The 16,675-nt window shown below is 45.2% G+C and overlaps 2 protein-coding genes and 2 long non-coding RNA genes across 7 annotated transcripts in view; 2 read left to right on the top strand and 2 right to left on the bottom strand.

Moving 5' to 3' along the window:
- LOC144287000 (uncharacterized) overlaps positions 1-4,281 on the top strand; it is an 8,009-nt gene extending 3,728 nt beyond the window's left edge. The window contains exon 3 of the long non-coding RNA XR_013354932.1: positions 4,164-4,281. This is a non-coding gene — a long non-coding RNA (uncharacterized LOC144287000). The remainder of the gene's footprint in view (positions 1-4,163) is intronic.
- On the bottom strand, positions 2,933-9,120 carry ATP5PD (ATP synthase peripheral stalk subunit d). Of its 4 annotated transcripts, none has more exons than XM_077854179.1 (6): positions 8,966-9,120; positions 6,398-6,528; positions 5,831-5,927; positions 4,653-4,724; positions 3,272-3,334; positions 2,933-3,123 (listed from the first exon to the last, which is right to left on the bottom strand). In XM_077854179.1, exons 2-6 carry the CDS (start codon positions 6,517-6,519, stop codon positions 2,992-2,994), a joined length of 486 nt encoding a protein of 161 aa, XP_077710305.1. In that variant the 5' UTR covers positions 6,520-6,528; positions 8,966-9,120; the 3' UTR covers positions 2,933-2,991. The 4 variants fall into 4 exon arrangements, with proteins under 4 accessions (XP_077710305.1, XP_077710308.1, XP_077710307.1 ...); XM_077854182.1 differs by lacking the exon at positions 8,966-9,120 and adding an exon at positions 8,392-8,544; XM_077854181.1 differs by lacking the exon at positions 8,966-9,120 and adding an exon at positions 7,830-8,080.
- The window catches only part of KCTD2 (potassium channel tetramerization domain containing 2), a 15,539-nt gene continuing 7,568 nt past the window's right edge, over positions 8,705-16,675 (top strand). Inside the window, exons 1-3 of the mRNA XM_077854174.1 lie at positions 8,705-9,058; positions 10,648-10,756; positions 12,776-12,867. Coding sequence (XP_077710300.1) covers positions 8,720-9,058; positions 10,648-10,756; positions 12,776-12,867 — 540 coding nt within the window. The 5' untranslated portion in view covers positions 8,705-8,719. The remainder of the gene's footprint in view (positions 9,059-10,647; positions 10,757-12,775; positions 12,868-16,675) is intronic.
- LOC144287002 (uncharacterized) overlaps positions 11,598-16,675 on the bottom strand; it is a 21,836-nt gene continuing 16,758 nt past the window's right edge. Inside the window, exon 3 of the long non-coding RNA XR_013354934.1 lies at positions 11,598-11,675. This is a non-coding gene — a long non-coding RNA (uncharacterized LOC144287002). The remainder of the gene's footprint in view (positions 11,676-16,675) is intronic.

Genomic DNA, 16,675 nt, shown 5'->3' on the forward strand with positions numbered 1-16,675 from the left:
ACACAAGATTTGGATGTTGGGTCTTTTCAGCCTCTTTTTAACCTAAAGCTGCCCCTGCTTTCCCTCTTACCTTACCCTGCACCACTGACTTGTTAAAAAACAAAGGTCAAATGTCCCATATTTTTAATTTATCTTTACTTCATAGTGTCATTTAACTTGTTCTTCTATCCCAGGTATTTCCTCTAAATTGGAAGTTAGTTTCAATGCCTCAATTAAAGTCAGGTTCAACTTTCTGACAAAAAAACCCAAAAAAACAAAAAAAAAAACACCTTCCAAACAGTGCTATGTTTAATTTAGTGTATCAGAAGGTACAGGAGATAGGCTTGGCATCAGAAACGGATAGCCTGCTCATGGTCAAGTTCCTCAACCTTTCATGTAATGGTTTCACCCAGTGAGGAGCTTGGCCTAAAAAAAACTATTTCATTAGGAATTACAAAATAGTGACTTTTCTGATGTTACTTTTTTCCACATTTATTGGCTTGAATACTTTGTGAAGAACTTTAATTATGTCTATTAGTTGAAATAGTTTATTTTTTAAATATTTTGAGAGAGCAAATAAATAAATAAATAGATTTTGAGAGAGCAAGTGAGCACACAAGCAGGAGTGGCCGGCAGAGGGAGAGGGAGAAGCAGGATCCCCACTGAGGAAGGAGCCCAGTGCGGGGCAGAACTTTGGGATCATGACCTCAGCCGAAGGCAGGTGCTTAACCAACTGAGCCACCCAGGTGCCTGAAATAGTTTTTTTTTTTTAAAGATTTTTATTTATTTATTCATGAAAGACAGAGAGAGAGAGAGAGAGAGAGAGAGAGCGAGAGCGCAGGCTCCATGCAGGGAGCCTGATGTGGGACTCAATCACAGGACCCCGGGATCACGCCCTGGGCTGAAGGCAGGCGCTCAACCGCTGAGCCACCTAGGCGTCCCAATACAGTAGTTCAAAAAGGCAGGATAAATGCATATTTTTTTTCCTTCAGTGCATTTTTTGAATGAATTGGAACGCTTGATACCTTTTTTTAAGGATGGACAGCTTGTGATTGGATTTTGGGTTGACCCAATGCCTTCTAATAGGGGGTCTTTACTAATTCATAATTATCTTAAGTATGTTTGGTTCTTTATTTACGCTACTTTGCTGATTTCTATCTTTAACTCTTGGTATATAGGATGCATTTTTCTCTGGTAATTTTAAAAGCATAGTCCCATTTTACTAGTGATTTTTAATATTTTAAGTTATCTCTACACCCAACATGGGGCTTGAACTCACAACCCTGAGATCAAGAGTCACACACTTCACTAATGGAGGCAGGCAGGCATCCCACTAGTAATTATTTTCAACGTAAAATCAATGCATGCTCAATGCAAAAATTTCAAACCACCCAGGAGACTATACAACTTAAAAGTGTCCCAATTCTACCCAAATGTCTTGGATAGAGAGCATGTTCAGTTGTTCACTGGTATCTCTTCCAGTAAGTCTTCCAAAGGTTCTCCCTCCAATGCTAGGGACTCTTGTTACCAAACTTCCCAGGGACGACTGTTGGGTCCTTCCTTGAATGGGAGTTCTAACCACACTCCAAAAGCAAACTGAATGTTTTATTAGATTCCTCATGTTTCACTTGTCTGAATCCTTCAATCTTCAGAGAGATGGCTCAGTGCCAATTAATTCACAGTGGAGAGGGAATGTGTGGTATTCATTTCTGTTTTGTACATTAAAGGCACACCTGCATCAGACTGTTGTAACTAAAGCACCTCTCCATGGAACACATCTTGGCCCTCAACCACAATTTATCTTCAGCATAGTGCCTGCCCGTATGATCAGGGGTGATGGGGCCCATGCTCTCCTCTGCTTATGTCCTTTAAGACCACACGGCTTTCTAGGTACCCTCAGCCATCATTGCTCTTCTCCATTAGTCCATCTGCCATCTTTGTTAGCAATCTCAAAAGACTGTTGGGTCTGTGCATGCTGCCCTTCCTCTTGCAGGTTTTTCCTACAGGATGTAAGCCTTATCAGGTCAGATGCCTCTGCTCAGAACTCCTGCTCACTTAGAACCTTCCCGGGTTACCACATTTAATTTTCATTATGATCCTGAGGTTTGTGAATGAGAAAAGGCAAGTCCTAAAACAGTAAACAAGTAGTTTAAACAAGCAATTAAATGCTCAAAAAGAGAAACTAATGATGTAGTATGGCTAATTAACTTAAATTTAAAAAAATTTTAAATGCTAAGAGTAAAGTGGGAGGCAGACCAGATCCTCTGACTTCAAGGGCAATAGAATGCTTTCTACCATCTCACCTTACTTTGTCTTTTTTTTTTTTTTTTTTTAAGTCATCTTTACACCAAATGTGGGCCTCAAACTCATGACCCCAAGATCAGGAGTCACTGTGCTCTACCAACTGAGCCAGCCGGATCAATAGTATGAACATTTTTAAACAAAATGATGATATTGAAATAATTTTCTATGTTCAAATACAAAACTGTAATGTTTTAACTCTGCAACAAAATGTCCTTTCATACCACATTTATGCTGAGGAACTGAAGCACAGAAAAGGAGATCCCTGCTTGCCACTCACCCTGCTGTTACATCTGCAAGTTGGACCATCTGTCTGTCCTTGTGTTCTGACTTACTTAGAGACAAGTACAAGGAAGCAGTGCTTAGAAACCAGTGGTTTGAAAGCAAAGAGGAAGCTCAAGAGAGTAGAGGATTCCTTTTTAACATAGTTCAGTGAAAAGCACTGTCATCAGCCCTATTGTTGTTTGTTAAGATATAAGCAGCCCTGAGGGCTAACTGGCTCCTACACACTCTAACCATTAGGTAACTACACCAGCACATACCTGTAGGCTCATCTTTCCATTTTAACAAAAAGTCCACTTCTAGTGAGGGCATCTCAGAGTTGTAATTATCTCAACTGCAAAGGAGCCTCAAGACACACAACACCGTATCATTATTTTTAATGTCCAATGTTTATAATATGAGGGCCGGGGCTTTCTCCTCAACTCAAGTTTATAAATTTTCAATTGGCTTGTGAGGCCAATAGGGATACTTCTTCTTGTCTAATTTGGTTTCTGGGAAGACTTCATTCAGGTCCTCAATGGTCATCTGATCAAATGGAATTATGTTCTTCATCTTCTCCAGCTGAAAAGAAGGGAATTGTGTCAAGGTAAAACAGGGCCACAGAAATGCAAAAAAAGAATCCAAGGTAGGTTACTGCTGCTAGGTGAAAGATGGGTGGCCATGAAAGAGAGAAATCATATTACATGCACAGGCCAAGGCTGATCCTTACCTCTTTTTCATATTCTTCAATCCTGGCCTTTGAGAGGGACAAAAACTCAGCACAGCTTTTCACCTTGAAGAGAAGGGAGATACTGTTTTGAAACCAAGTTGTACTGTCCTGACTCTGAGGCTCCCAAGACAAAAGTCCCAGAGCCCCACACTCTTGCTTTCCCACTCTGTATGCAGAATATGTGGCTGTCCTGACTCCAGAGGGAATGCTGGCTTTGGGAAGCAAACTACAGCTTTTCCTAAATGCACAAAGAAGCCCATACAGGAGAACCAGCTTACTCTAGCAGGACTAAGGATTGTCAGAAAGTTATTCACCTAGGCAACCTACAGAGTGCCCGTGTTTCACAGACTAAATGTCAGGACAAGCCGCCTGATCTCCTAGCCAGATTTCTCTTTTGGTGGAGCCACCTGGGTTCCCACATTTGACTTGGCTTTCTCTTTTTTTTAAGATTTTATTTATTTATTCACAAGACACAGAGAGAGAGAGAGAGAGGGGCAGAGACACAGGCAGAGGGAGAAGCAGGCTCCATGCAGGGAGCCCCACGTGGGACTAGATCCTGGGTCTCCATGATCACACCCTAGGCTGAAGGCAGTGCTAAACCGTTGAGCCACCCGGGCTGCCCTCTTTTTTTTTTTAAGACTATTTATTCATGAGAGACACATAGAGGCAAAGACATAGGCAGAGGGAGAAGCAGGCTCCCTACAAGGAGCCCGATGTGGGACTTGATCCCAGGACCCCAGGATCATGACCTGAGCCAAAAGCAGATGCTCAACAACTGAGCCACCCAGGCGCCCCCCACATTTGGTTTTCATACTTTCAAGCATATAGTTAGGTATTTGAATACTACCTTGGATAATTTCCCTACCCAATTCTAACTCCTTGTTTCTAACAGCTTTGTGGAAGTATAACCAGCAAACAATAAAATGCACATACTGCAAGAAGGCTACTTGAGAAGTTCTGATATACGTATCCACCTGTGAAACCATGACCACAATCAAGACAGTGAACGAGGGGATCCCTGGGTGGTGCAGCGGTTTGGCGCCTGCCTTTGGCCCAGGGCGCGATCCTGGAGACCCGGGATCGAATCCCACGTCAGGCTCCCGGTGCATGGAGCCTGCTTCTCCCTCCTCCTGTGTCTCTGCCTCTTTATCTCTCTCTATGTCTATCATGAATAAATAAATCTTTAAAAAAAAAAAAAAAAAAAGACAGTGAACGAATTTATCAGCCCCCTCCCTCCCAGTCCCAGGCAACTACTGAAGCACTGTCACCATAGAGTACTTGCATTTTCTACAGTTTTATTTTACTGCTTTTAATTCACTCTACCTTAACCTAACTTCTAATGTAAGAAAACTTTAGAATAAATAGAGTCCAGACTACTTACATCTTCTTTTTCCTCAGCATCCACCTGGACAGTGTATTTATCCTCTGGCACAGGAACCTTCAGGGCATTAAACTACAAACACAGGGACAGTTATTTTTTTAAAGATTTTATTTACTTATTCATGAGAGACACACAGAGAGAGGCAGAGATACAGGCAGAGGGAGAAGCAGGCTCCCCGATTCAGGACTCGATCCCAGGACCCAGGGATCATGACCTGAGCCAAAGGCAGTAGCTCAACCAGTGAATCACCCAGGTGCCCCAGGGGCAGTCGTTATTAATACACTGGGGAATCCAAAGAAAGGGCTCAAACCCACCAATCCTTATAGATAAAAACACATTCTCCATTCCAAGAGGAAACCAGTATGCATCTAGCTAGCATGCTGTAGTAGGAGTATTACCCTGAAAACAGGAACTCAAGGTTCTGAGTCCTGTCACTAACTGGACAATTATTATGATGAGCTTCAGTTTCTTCATCTGAAAAGGACAGCTGGATTTTGATGACCTCAAAAATGGCCTCCTAGAACCTTGTACTCCTGAAGAAACTCTGACTTCTCTTTCAAATGAAACCCTAATGGACTGACTGGCAGAAGTAATGTTTATTTACCCCATGGTGATGAACACAGTCTTCTTAGAAGACTGCTTAGTCCTACAGCCCACAATGAACACTGTACCTGGCAGAGAGCAGTTGTTTGAAAAGCTCTGCCAAATGAATAAACAAATAAAATCTGGATACTGAGGTTTAACATGTAAATGTCAGGAGACGTTCAGTGGATGAGACATTAAGCCAAAAAAGAGCAGAAAAAGGAGGAAAATAGTGAAAGGGTAGAAAAGATGTTAGGGAGACAGGTGAGGGGCTAAAAAATAATTGAGAAGACCTGGGATGGAAACTTAACTCCACAGCCCTGTGGCTCCCTGATTAAGGCTATACTGGACTGTTTCTTTGGGTAAGAAACTTGTTGAATGAAGACGTTGAATTCTCTGCACATATTTACCATATAAATCTACTACCTCAAGACTTTTGATCACACCCATCTTTCCTGAGCTTCCTTTGGGATCTGACTGTTAACAGCACCCTTGTTTCCATGCTGTCATCCTGCATGTGTAATTACCTACTGTTTTGCTCCGCACCCACAAGCCACACTACAAGACCAGTGCATTAGCCACCTGAAGTCTCTCACCTTCTTCTCAAAGTCATCTACCAAGCCAGCCTTTGCCACATTGGCCTTGTAGTAAGCCCAGTCGATAGCAGGTGGTTTCTCAGGAAGAGTAGCCAACCTGCTCACATGGAAAAGCAGAAGTTAATATTGTTCTATGAGCAAGAGAAAATTCACACAGTACTTTCCCTGTTATCCCTATGGCCTAGAGCTATCATCACACTTTTCTCTAGGAGGAAGATCATAGAATGTCAAAAAACTACTTTCACTTGGAAAAATGCATGCATTTTTTAAAAAGATTCATTTATTTAGAGAGAGCTCGTGTGCTTGAGTGGGGGGAAGGGACAGAGGGAGAGAATCTCAAACAGATGTCCTGCTAAGCAGGGAGCCTGACATGAGTCTTGATCTCATAACCCATGAGATTATGACCTGAGCCAAAACCAAAGTCGGAAGCTTAACTGAGCCATCCAAGCGCCTCTATGCGTGGATTTCCTTATATCAGAAGACCATAAGGAATTCATATGTAATTCCAAATCACTGTTTTGCTTCCACATTCAGTAGCAAGGAGGTCCCTCTCAGAATGGTACTGACCTGGAGGTAAGCATCTCATTCCAGGATTTCAGGGAGTTGGCAATGGCCTTCTGGTTTCGGGGTATGATCTCCCCAAAAGCTACCCAGTCAATGGTTTTTAGAGCAAGTTTTCGCCCAGCCATCTTGAGATCCTGGAAAATAAAACAGGTCAGATCACAACAGGGCTCTTACTGAGAATCCTCTAAATGGCACCTTAAAAACATGCAAATCTTTAGAAAGTTGATCAGCATTCTAAGAGCTTGAGGAGTATATTTATAAACTAAAAGGATAGGGATCAGGATTACTAAATAAGGAGGAAAGTTTAGCTTTTCAAATTCAAGGGATGCAACCTGGCATATAACCACATCATTTGCCCCGAGGCTGTCCCCCTCTATTCTCCAACTCCTACTCAACTGTAAAAGCCCAGTTCTCTAGTGTTTGCTCTTCATGTACCTTTGTAAATACTTCTAGTTGTACGCATTGCATAAAAGTGATCATTTAAATACATTTCCAGTCTGATTGCATGTGTTTTACTCACATTACCCAGTGCACAGAACCTAAACATATATGCAAGTTTCAACAAACCTTAAATAGAACAGAACCTAGGCCAGAATTTCCTCACCTGAAAAATTGAGATAAAATCAGCCCTTCTTACCTCAGAAGGCTGTTAAAAGTACCAAGTGAAATTGTGCACATCAATCTGCCCTACAGTCTTACCAAGTTTCAGGGGCTCTCCACCCACTCCCTACCTGACTGATAACACCTGCGCTTTCTTAATTTTTTTTTTATTTATGATAGTCACAGAGAGAGAGAGAGAGGCAGAGACATAGGCAGAGGGAGAAGCAGGCTCCATGCACCGGGAGCCCGACGTGGGATTCGATCCCGGGTCTCCAGGATCGCGCCCTGGGCCAAAGGCAGGCGCCAAACCGCTGCGCCACCCAGGGATCCCATGCGCTTTCTTATTTATTTCTGATTATCTTCTGCAGCACTAGCACATAACCCCGTTTTTTTTCTACCAATACCCTTAACAGAGGTATTCAGTACATATGTGAATGTGAAAGAAAACGGAAAGTAGTTACAGCCATTTTTTTAAAACTAAGAAAATCAGAAAATTGACTAAAGTTAAGATCAGTGTCAGACAGTGGGAGAAAGACTGAAATGTCAAAGGCCTTTACACACCATGGGGTGGATCCCAAAGGAGGTGGAAGAAATTCTCAGGATCTTAAAAAAAGGAACTAGTCCAACACCTGCCCCTTGCTTCCCCTCCCTCTCAGCAACAGCCGGTTTCCAGGAATGGAGGTGATGGGCAGATGACTTTTAAGTAACCTCTACACCCAAGGTGGGTTTCGAACTTAACAACCCAGAGGTCAAGGGTCGTATGCTCCACCCACTGAGCCAGCCAGACACCCCAGCAGGTGCCTTGTAAAGACGCCAGAAGAATAAGCGCCCTTACAAGACTTTTCCAAGCACCAGTGCAGGTAGGCTTCGTAGATGATGGGATTTTTGTCCTTTATTTATTGCTGAATCCCCAGCGCCCAGAACGAGGTGCTGAGTATCTGTCGAAAGGATACGCGGACCCTGCATTCGAGGAGCCCCGAGCGCTTCGCACGCTCCAATGTTGGAAGCCTCAGGAGAAGACCGAGTGTCCCCTCAACAAGTTAACATCATCTCGGGGTCACGTTTCCCCCAGCCCCCAAACCGGAATGTCGATGTCGGCCGCGCTGGGGACGGACCGAACGACACAAGCTGTGCGGAACGAGACCCGGGTTGGAGGAGGTCAGAGGAGGCAGGGTCACAGCCCGGCGCCGCGACCGCGCGCGGGGGAGGGGAGAGGACCGGAGAGCGCAGCAGAGCGGCGGTGGCGGCGGCAGCTACACCCGGGCGCTCTGCCAGCCGGACGACCGCAGGGCCCGGCCTCCTCGCCGGGAGTGCGACAATGGTCGACGCGAGGACTGCAGAGGGCAAAACAGGGCGGCCCGCCGGTGTCCGGGACCTGCGCCCCGAACTCCACTCACCTTCACCGACCCCGGCGGCCCACAGTCCACAGCAGCAAGGGACGGAAGTGGGTCACCGGAAAGCGTCCCTGAGCCAATCCCAAAGCCGAAGGGGCGGGCCTTGCTGCTCAAGTCAGCCCGTAGAAATGGAGACTGGCTCCGGAAGTCCCGCCCCCGAGGGCGGGCGCAGCGCCTCCCCCTCACGGGTCCCCGGGCGCTGGTTGGGGGCGCTCCCGTCCCTCTCCCCCAGCCCCACCCCCGCCGATGGGCCGGCCCGGCTCTCCCTGCCGAGAGATGGGCCGGCCCGGCGGCGCGCGGGCAGCAGCGGCGGCGGCGGCGGCGGCCCAAGATGGCGGAGCTGCAGCTGGACCCGGCGATGGCGGGGCTGGGAGGGGGTGGCGGGAGCGGGCTGGGCGACGGGGGCGGCCCGGGCCGCGGGCCCCCCAGCCCTCGCCCCGCCGGCCCCACGCCCCGCGGGCACGGCCGCCAGCCCGCCGCCGCCGCGCCGCCGCTGGAGCCGGGTCCGGGACCGCCAGAGCGGGCAGGGGGCGGCGGTGCGGCCCGCTGGGTCCGGCTGAACGTGGGCGGCACCTACTTCGTGACCACCAGACAGACCCTAGGCCGGGAGCCCAAGTCTTTCCTGTGTCGCCTCTGCTGCCAGGAGGACCCGGAGCTGGACTCGGACAAGGTGCGCCCCGCCCTCGGGCGCGCCCCCGGCCTTCGGAGCCCCCTCGTGCCTCCGAGCTCGTCCCCGAATTCCTGCGACACGCTCCTCCTCACCGGCGGGCTTTCCGGGCCGGGACCCCCCTCCCCCCACCCCCCGCCAGGCTGGCCCTGGGGGCTGTCCCCCCCATCCTAGTCGCACCTCGGCTTTCCCTCTGACCCCGCCCTTCGCTCCCAGCGACTCTTTCCCCACGCAGTGCCCACCCGCTCCTACGAGAACCCGCTCCACACCCCTTCTCCGTATCCCTCTCTACACCTCTCATGCCCGCCCCTCAGATCTCCACGAGTGTTCCCCTGGCTCCTCGTCAGCCCCTCACTGCCTCTGCCAGATGCGTCCAGAACTGGGTCAGGGTTGAGCGAAGGCATCTTCCTAGCTTTCTCAGACTTCCTCTCGGACCCCTCTGCCAAGTTGGGTGAAAGCCTGGGTCTGACAGCTGCAGGAAGTGCTTCTCGTGATAGCACACTTCTCTCCTGTGGTCCTGGGCCCTGAGCTCATACGTATCTGGTAACAGTGTTTTAGGACCAAATTAGAGCTCAGATACATGCCTCAGAAAGAGATTTGCACAGTTGCCAGTGCAAACCTAAGCTGACTGGTTAAGGCCATCGGAAAATGAAAACTGAAGAATGCTGTTGAGCAAGATGCATGGCTGCTAACCAAAAGTTGAGAGGTGACGGAGACACTTCCAACCCGTTTCCAGTTTGAGGTGTTGTTTATTAACACATTCATCATTTAGTTGCCAGCTTAAAGACGTTGACCATAGCTTACACCACCTTCTGTCCTGTATAGTACTCAGCCGGTTATATTGAAACAGTAGGGTTTGGGTAGAGATTGGCTGATGTTATTTTTTTCACCCTCTGCCTCTCCTCTGATTGATCTCAGATCGATGGAGACCTGTCCTGCCCTAACTTTAAGGAGATTCCAAAACCTTTGCTTATAAAGGAATTATTTTTATCTACCCTAAATCTCTCTCGTTGCAATAGAAGCCAGTTTCTTCTTGTTCCTTTTACTGTAAAGATGAGTAGGATTAAAGCTGCTCAGTGCCAAGTCCTGGCAGTGCCAAGCTTCCTCTGGGCACAGAACTGGGGTGTGTGAGTTACAGCTGGCAATGCAGACTCCCACTGATGCTGGCTTGAGTTCAGTATTGCCAACCATACAGAGGTTTTCTTAGAATTAAGAATGTGATTCGGGGGCAGTAGACAACTGTGAATGTCCATCTCAAGCAAAGATTTAAATGATCAAACTATGGCATTTTCTTCCACTTTCTTTATAACAGATATCCCCGAGAATAATGGTGGTAATTGTGTCCAAGCAGAGATTTGGAAGTTCAAGGAAACACATAGATGATTTGACTAGACATCTGTAACACCCCACCTGAAATGATCTCAGAGCGCAAGATACAAGATACATAAACCTAGCCTTCTTGCCAGTAGTTTGTGATAAGCAGCGTCTAACGAAACTTGCCCTCTCACCAAGGAATTGTGACAGAGAGGCTGAAACCCTGCCCCAACTTCGTCTGAACGCTCCAAAGTGATACCTTTGTGTTTGGTTGGCAGGACGAGACAGGGGCCTATCTGATTGACAGGGACCCCACCTACTTTGGTCCTATCCTAAACTACCTCCGCCATGGGAAACTCATCATTACGAAGGAGTTGGCAGAAGAAGGTAAGAACAATGTCTGAACTGGGCATTTTCAAAATTCAGGCCATATCTTTAAACCTTTGAATTTTTTATTTATTTTATTTATTTATTTATTTATTTATTTTTTTTTTTTTTTGAGATTTTCACCGAGCTCATGTGCAGATGTAGTAAAGGTTTATAAAAGTGAGCCAGGAGTCTCTAGTTACCTAGTCTTATCTTAGGAAGTACTGCTTAAGGGATCCCCACTGGACTCCGTTCAGCCTCCTTAATGAGAAGGAAAATAGTTAACTCAGTTTTGCAGATAGCTTTGGGAGCATTCTCCAAACCTACAGAATGTCAGAATCCCTTTTTACTTTTACTTATATGCTTGTTAGTGTGAATGTCCGTAGCCTGAAGCATCACATCTCTGACATTAATTATTTATATTTTCAATTTCAGTTTGAACTTGCTGCTATAAAAAATAATAAGGACTTGGCCTCATTTCTTTTAAGACTGGTCTCATGCTTCCTTGTAAATTCTTGCAGCTGACCTAATTCATTCTCCAGTCCATTGTCAGGTGTATCATCGGTTGCCTCATCTTTTTGGTTTTTAGGGCATCCGGACCATAAGTGGGTCTAGACATCTTTCTAAAAGGCTTGATGTGGTCTCACCAAAAGCATTCAGTTGAAGATTGGGGCCTGTCCCTAAATCCAGGGCATCCTGACCTGGAAGCTTTAGCTCTGAGTAAGAAAGCTGTAATGGCTGTGCTAGTTAATGAAGTGGCCATGAAACACATCTGTTTCAGCCAATAAAAAGAGGACTCTTGTGTGCACTCTTTTTTTAACATTCCAAATGCATACAAAAAATAGTAAATTCCATACACTTACCATCCAGCTTTAACAATTACCACCTCACAGATAATCTTGTTTCTTGGAAAGAAGAATCTTCAGCATCTTTCTAAAAACTTAAAAAAAAAATTGTTTTCTATTTTGAAATATTTTCAAACTCAGAGAAAAGGGCAAGAATAGCACAAAGAACTCCCAGATTCACCAGCTTTTAACATTTTTTGTCATATTTGTGTTATCATCCATTCTCTTTCCCTCCTCCTGCCCCTCATCCCTCCCCATCATAGTTTTTATTTCTGAACTATTTGAGTCTAAATTACAGATTCACCTCTTAATACTTGAGTGTATTTCCCAAGAACAAGGGTATAGTATACTTTTCGAGTATAGGAAATTTAATATTGATAAATATTTTTATCTACAGCTTATATTACAATTTTATTAGTTCCAATAATGTTCTTTGTAGCAAGTGTTTTTTTCTTTCTTTTTTTTTTTTTTTTTTTATTCATGATAGTCACAGAGAGAGAGAGAGAGAGAGAGGCAGAGACACAGGCAGAGGGAGAAGCAGGCTCCATGCACTGGGAGCCTGATGTGGGATTCGATCCCGGGTCTCCAGGATCGCGCCCTGGGCCAAAGGCAGGCGCCAAACCACTGCGCCACCCAGGGATCCCCAAGTGTTTTTTTCTGATATCAGATCACATCCCACTTGGTTGTCCTGTCCAAGGCTTTTGATTTTATTTAGTACAGCATTCTTTCGGTGCCTGCCTTTTATGTCGTTCAAATAATAAGCACCTTATTAAATTTGGTCCACGTAAATTTATACACATACAGCCACCCCTGGTCATTTTTAGGAGAAACTGGGTAAGCATTGCAAGTTCAGGAGTTCTCCAATCTGACCAGTTCCAGGAACTAAGTGACATATGGGAAAGGTATCCTGCAGCTAATGGGCAGGTACAGGGAGAGTCTGGGAAGGTGCCAAGTGGGAAACCACAGGGTTTATGAAACAGAGTGAACAGAGCAGACCCAGAGCTTGACTCACTCACTCTGGGGAGAAGGAAATGGGTATATTCTGAACAGCAAAGAATGTTTCCTAGGCTGGAGGGGAGAGACTAGGCTTCCATTTGAAAAATGCAGTTCTTAGCAAGCATGTAAACTTCAGCCTCTTCTTGCTGTATTCTGGGGAATGCACACATCTCTAACTGCAGTTTGGTCTCTGTCCTAGGTGTGCTGGAAGAAGCGGAGTTTTACAACATTGCATCTCTTGTGCGGCTGGTTAAGGAACGGATACGGGACAATGAGAATAGAACTTCTCAGGTAATGGGTTTTGAACTTTTTTTTTTTTTAATAAGATTTTTAATCTCCCACACCCAGCCATGGGGCTCGAACTCATGACCCCGAGATCAAGATTCACATGTTCCATAGACTGATCCAGCCAGGTGTCCCATGGGTTTTGAATTCTCTTTTTTTTTTTTTTTTTTTTTGGGTTTTGAATTCTTAAAGGGAAAAGGTGTCAGTGGCTCTCTTAGTCACTGTGTCTGAGTGGGATTTGAAAAGGATGATGTCTAATCAGGCAAGAGCTACGTCTCCCTTAAAACTGGAGGTCTGTGTGGAACACGGTCCATCTACCAGGCGGGTAGTACTTTCATCACCAGACTTGGTCAGAACAAGGAAATAGAGAAGAAAAAGTAACAAAACTAAACAGCCACTCTATCCCTTTAGAAGAATGAGAGATTGTGGCTGTTGACCATGTGGCAGCAGGAGGAGCCCATGGCACCTTAGATCCAGAACCTGTTTCTGCAGATAGAGTGTCTGTCTCCCTCCACATAAAGGCCCAGCAAGCTCTTGCTTCCACCTGTTGGCCACTCTTTATTAGGACCAGCCTTTAAAGTGTAACCGTTGTCACATTCAGCTCCTGATAGTGGCCAGTCTTGTGAAACCAGTCTTGTGGCCTAGACTTTAGAGCTGCTTGTGAATCATGCTTCTGAGGAAATAATCTCAAGCTTCTCTGTTTATTATGAAGTCTCGGTTTTTATATTAACTCAATAGATAGAGTAACAAAAAGAAACATACGATCTGCCACCTAGTTTGAGAAGGGAAGACAATAGGACACACAGAGCTGATTTCCCATCACATGTCCCAAGTAGCCACAGTGGCATCTTTTAGGCTCGAGATTCTCTGCCTCCTAGGAGAGGATCTGTGCCCTCTAGAAGCTTGAAGTCTAGCAGGGAAAACAGACGCTCCCTTTCCTGTGTAGGCTCTATTTTAAGAAAGTACAACTGCCATGACAGAGGGCAGCATTGGACTCCACTGTGACCATCTGTCTTGTAGCATGACTTCTTATCCCATCAGATCCTGGTGATGGATGCTTCCCTAAGATTCATCTATTGCAATGTAGAATTTTCCTGTGATTAAAAAAGGCAATATGATAAAAAAAAAAAAAAAGGCAATATGTTTCTTTTCAAAAGTCAAAACAAAACAAAACAAAAAGTTAAAAAAAAAAAAAAGTTCCTTGCTCTTTCTGTGTTACATACAGTTCATGTTTTCTGGCTCTAAATGGAATTATCTGGTTGGTAACTGACACCTATAATAAAAAGTGACCTCTCTTGCTCACTTTATCTCTAGTAGTTTGCAAAAATGAAAAGAAGCTTATTTAGTTTTCCTCTTGACTAATGGCTGAAAGCCTTCTCTTTAATGTTCAAAGATGAATTTATAGTTGGTTTTCAGTTTATCATATGAATTTGGTCTCAAATTTTACGTATGTGGCATCTTTCTCTATTGTAGATATTTAATAGCAGGACATTCTGGAAATCTAACTTTATCCTCAATTTTCCACATTCCAAAAAAATTTCTGATTGCTTAGTGTAAATTTTGATAGTACCATGAATTATGTAATCTGAAGCCATTCAACCCTGAATGTTCTCAGTTCTTCGCCATTAGCTAAGTCCTTGAGAGCATTGTAAGATTTGTTTGATGACAGCGATTAAGTTAATTAGTCCTCTAGGTTCTGAAGGCTTGTGGTTATAGTCCCAGTTGGAAGCTCTTTCTGTTCTAGGGATGTCAGGGCCTTTTTTATGTTAATTGATCTTTCCATCTGTCCTTTTTATTTAGTGAAACTCTGAGCAGTGGATTTGAGGTTGTTCAAAAACAGCCTCTTTTGCATGTGTCACCTATGGCCCTAAGACAGAGTTGGCCATGTGTGTATTCTTGTGGTTGTCCCTTCAAACACATTATCTCCTTTAACTTGTCTATTTTCTATAAAGATTTTATTTTTAAGTAACCTCTACACTCAACGTAGGGCTGGAACTCATAATCCTGAAATTAGGAGCCACATACTCCTTTGATCCAGCCACGCACCCCTAACTTGCCTATGTTTTAAGGAGACACATCTTGACAGGTAAAAGCCCAAGATGTGGGTGTCCTACCTCACCTTCTTTTAGTGTCTTCTCTTGTCTCCTAGGGGTGCCACCACTCTACTACTTTACTGTCTCTGATAATATTTTTTGTTAGGTCATTAATCTTAGTGCATTTGAGAACACTTATGGGTTACTTTGGAAGAGAAAAATTTAAAAGAGGTAATACATACATCTTAAATACCTGGCACTTGGACAGTTTGTGGCCAGTATCATAGATCTTTCATGATACTCTGAGTTTTGTAACATAAAACACTTGGTTTTTCCAAAATGTGTGATTAAAGCCAATTGAAATCTTTCGGAGATTTGTTCTATGTTTTATGTGGAGTGAATGTTCTTGGCATCTCGTGTAATGATAGTCGCACTCAGTCTGGAAGGGGAGAGCACGGGAGAAAGAGTGCAATGTTGAGGGCAGACCAACCCAAGCCCTGGCGCTGCCTCCAACCCAACGAGCACTGCCTGACGTGGGCAAGTCCAGTGACAGCAGTGTCCCACAGAAGACAGGAGATGGGACTAACACTCAGGGCTTGTAGCACTCCATAATCCAGAGCTGCTTTTGCTGAGCCAGGCTTTCCCCAGCAATGAATTCTTCCAAAATGATTTTCCAGGGTAGCCCTGGTGGCGCAGCGGTTTGGCGCCGCCTGCAGCCCGGGGCGTGATCCTGGAGACCCTGGATCGAGTCCCACGTCGGGCTCTCTGCATGGAGCCTGCTTCTCCCTCTGCCTATGTCTCTGCCTCTCTCTCTGTCTCTATTAATAAATAAATAAAATCTTTTAAAAAAAATGATTTTCCAGATAACTGAAGCCCAGTCATCCTTTTGGAAAAGTACGAAAGCCAAGTTTCTATCATTCTTGAGGAAATAGTCCCTATTTTCTTTTCTTTTTTTTTTTTTCCTATTTTCTTAAAATCGTGTGAATATAACCAATCTGTCTGTGATAGAACATTATTGTTCTGAGCTTTCGTTGCTGTTTGTGCTCTAACAAATGCCTCATGTCCTTTGGGACATGCAGCTGTTGGACCCAACACCGACAGGTCCACGACTGACAAGTACTGAACCTCCCTGTGTGCCACCGATGGTCCTCCTGTGAACAGGAGCTTTCATCTGGTGAGCATGCCTCCTGCAGCAACCCTTGCCCTCACTGGACTCTGCCTTTTAATCCCTTGTGGGCCAAGTTCTAAATGTGAGGGGTTCTGCTGTGGATAAAGTGTAGGGGCCTTGGTGCTACAACTTTGGGGCATCTGGCCTTCTCACTTCTGGTTCTAACTTCTGCTCCAGAGTTGAATGGGCTAGTAAATGACTTCTGTCTGAATCTCTGACACGGACTGGGTGTCCAGCAGCTTAATCCTGTCCTGACACTAACTGACATGTAGTAACTATTTCTACAGATTTCAGGGCTCAATCCAAGACTGCCCTTAGTTCAGACAGCAGTGCCAAGTCCCAGGTACCCAGGCTACCTGCGCTTCTGTCCACCTTGGGCATAAATTGAAGGGTTCCTATGACATCCCCCTTTGGGTTCAGTAATTTACTAGAACAGCTCCTAGAACTCAGGAGAATGCTTTGCTTACTATTATAGTTTATCTCTAGGAGACAAAGGAACAGCCAGGTGGAGAGAGACATGGGGCTGGATCTGAGTGCAGAAACCTCCATGTCTGTGCAGTTGGGATGCCACACTTGCCCAGCACCTGCTTGTGTTTGCCAACTTGGAAGCTCC

This window comes from Canis aureus, chromosome 16, assembly GCF_053574225.1.
Source record: "Canis aureus isolate CA01 chromosome 16, VMU_Caureus_v.1.0, whole genome shotgun sequence".
Lineage (NCBI taxonomy): Eukaryota > Metazoa > Chordata > Mammalia > Carnivora > Canidae > Canis > Canis aureus.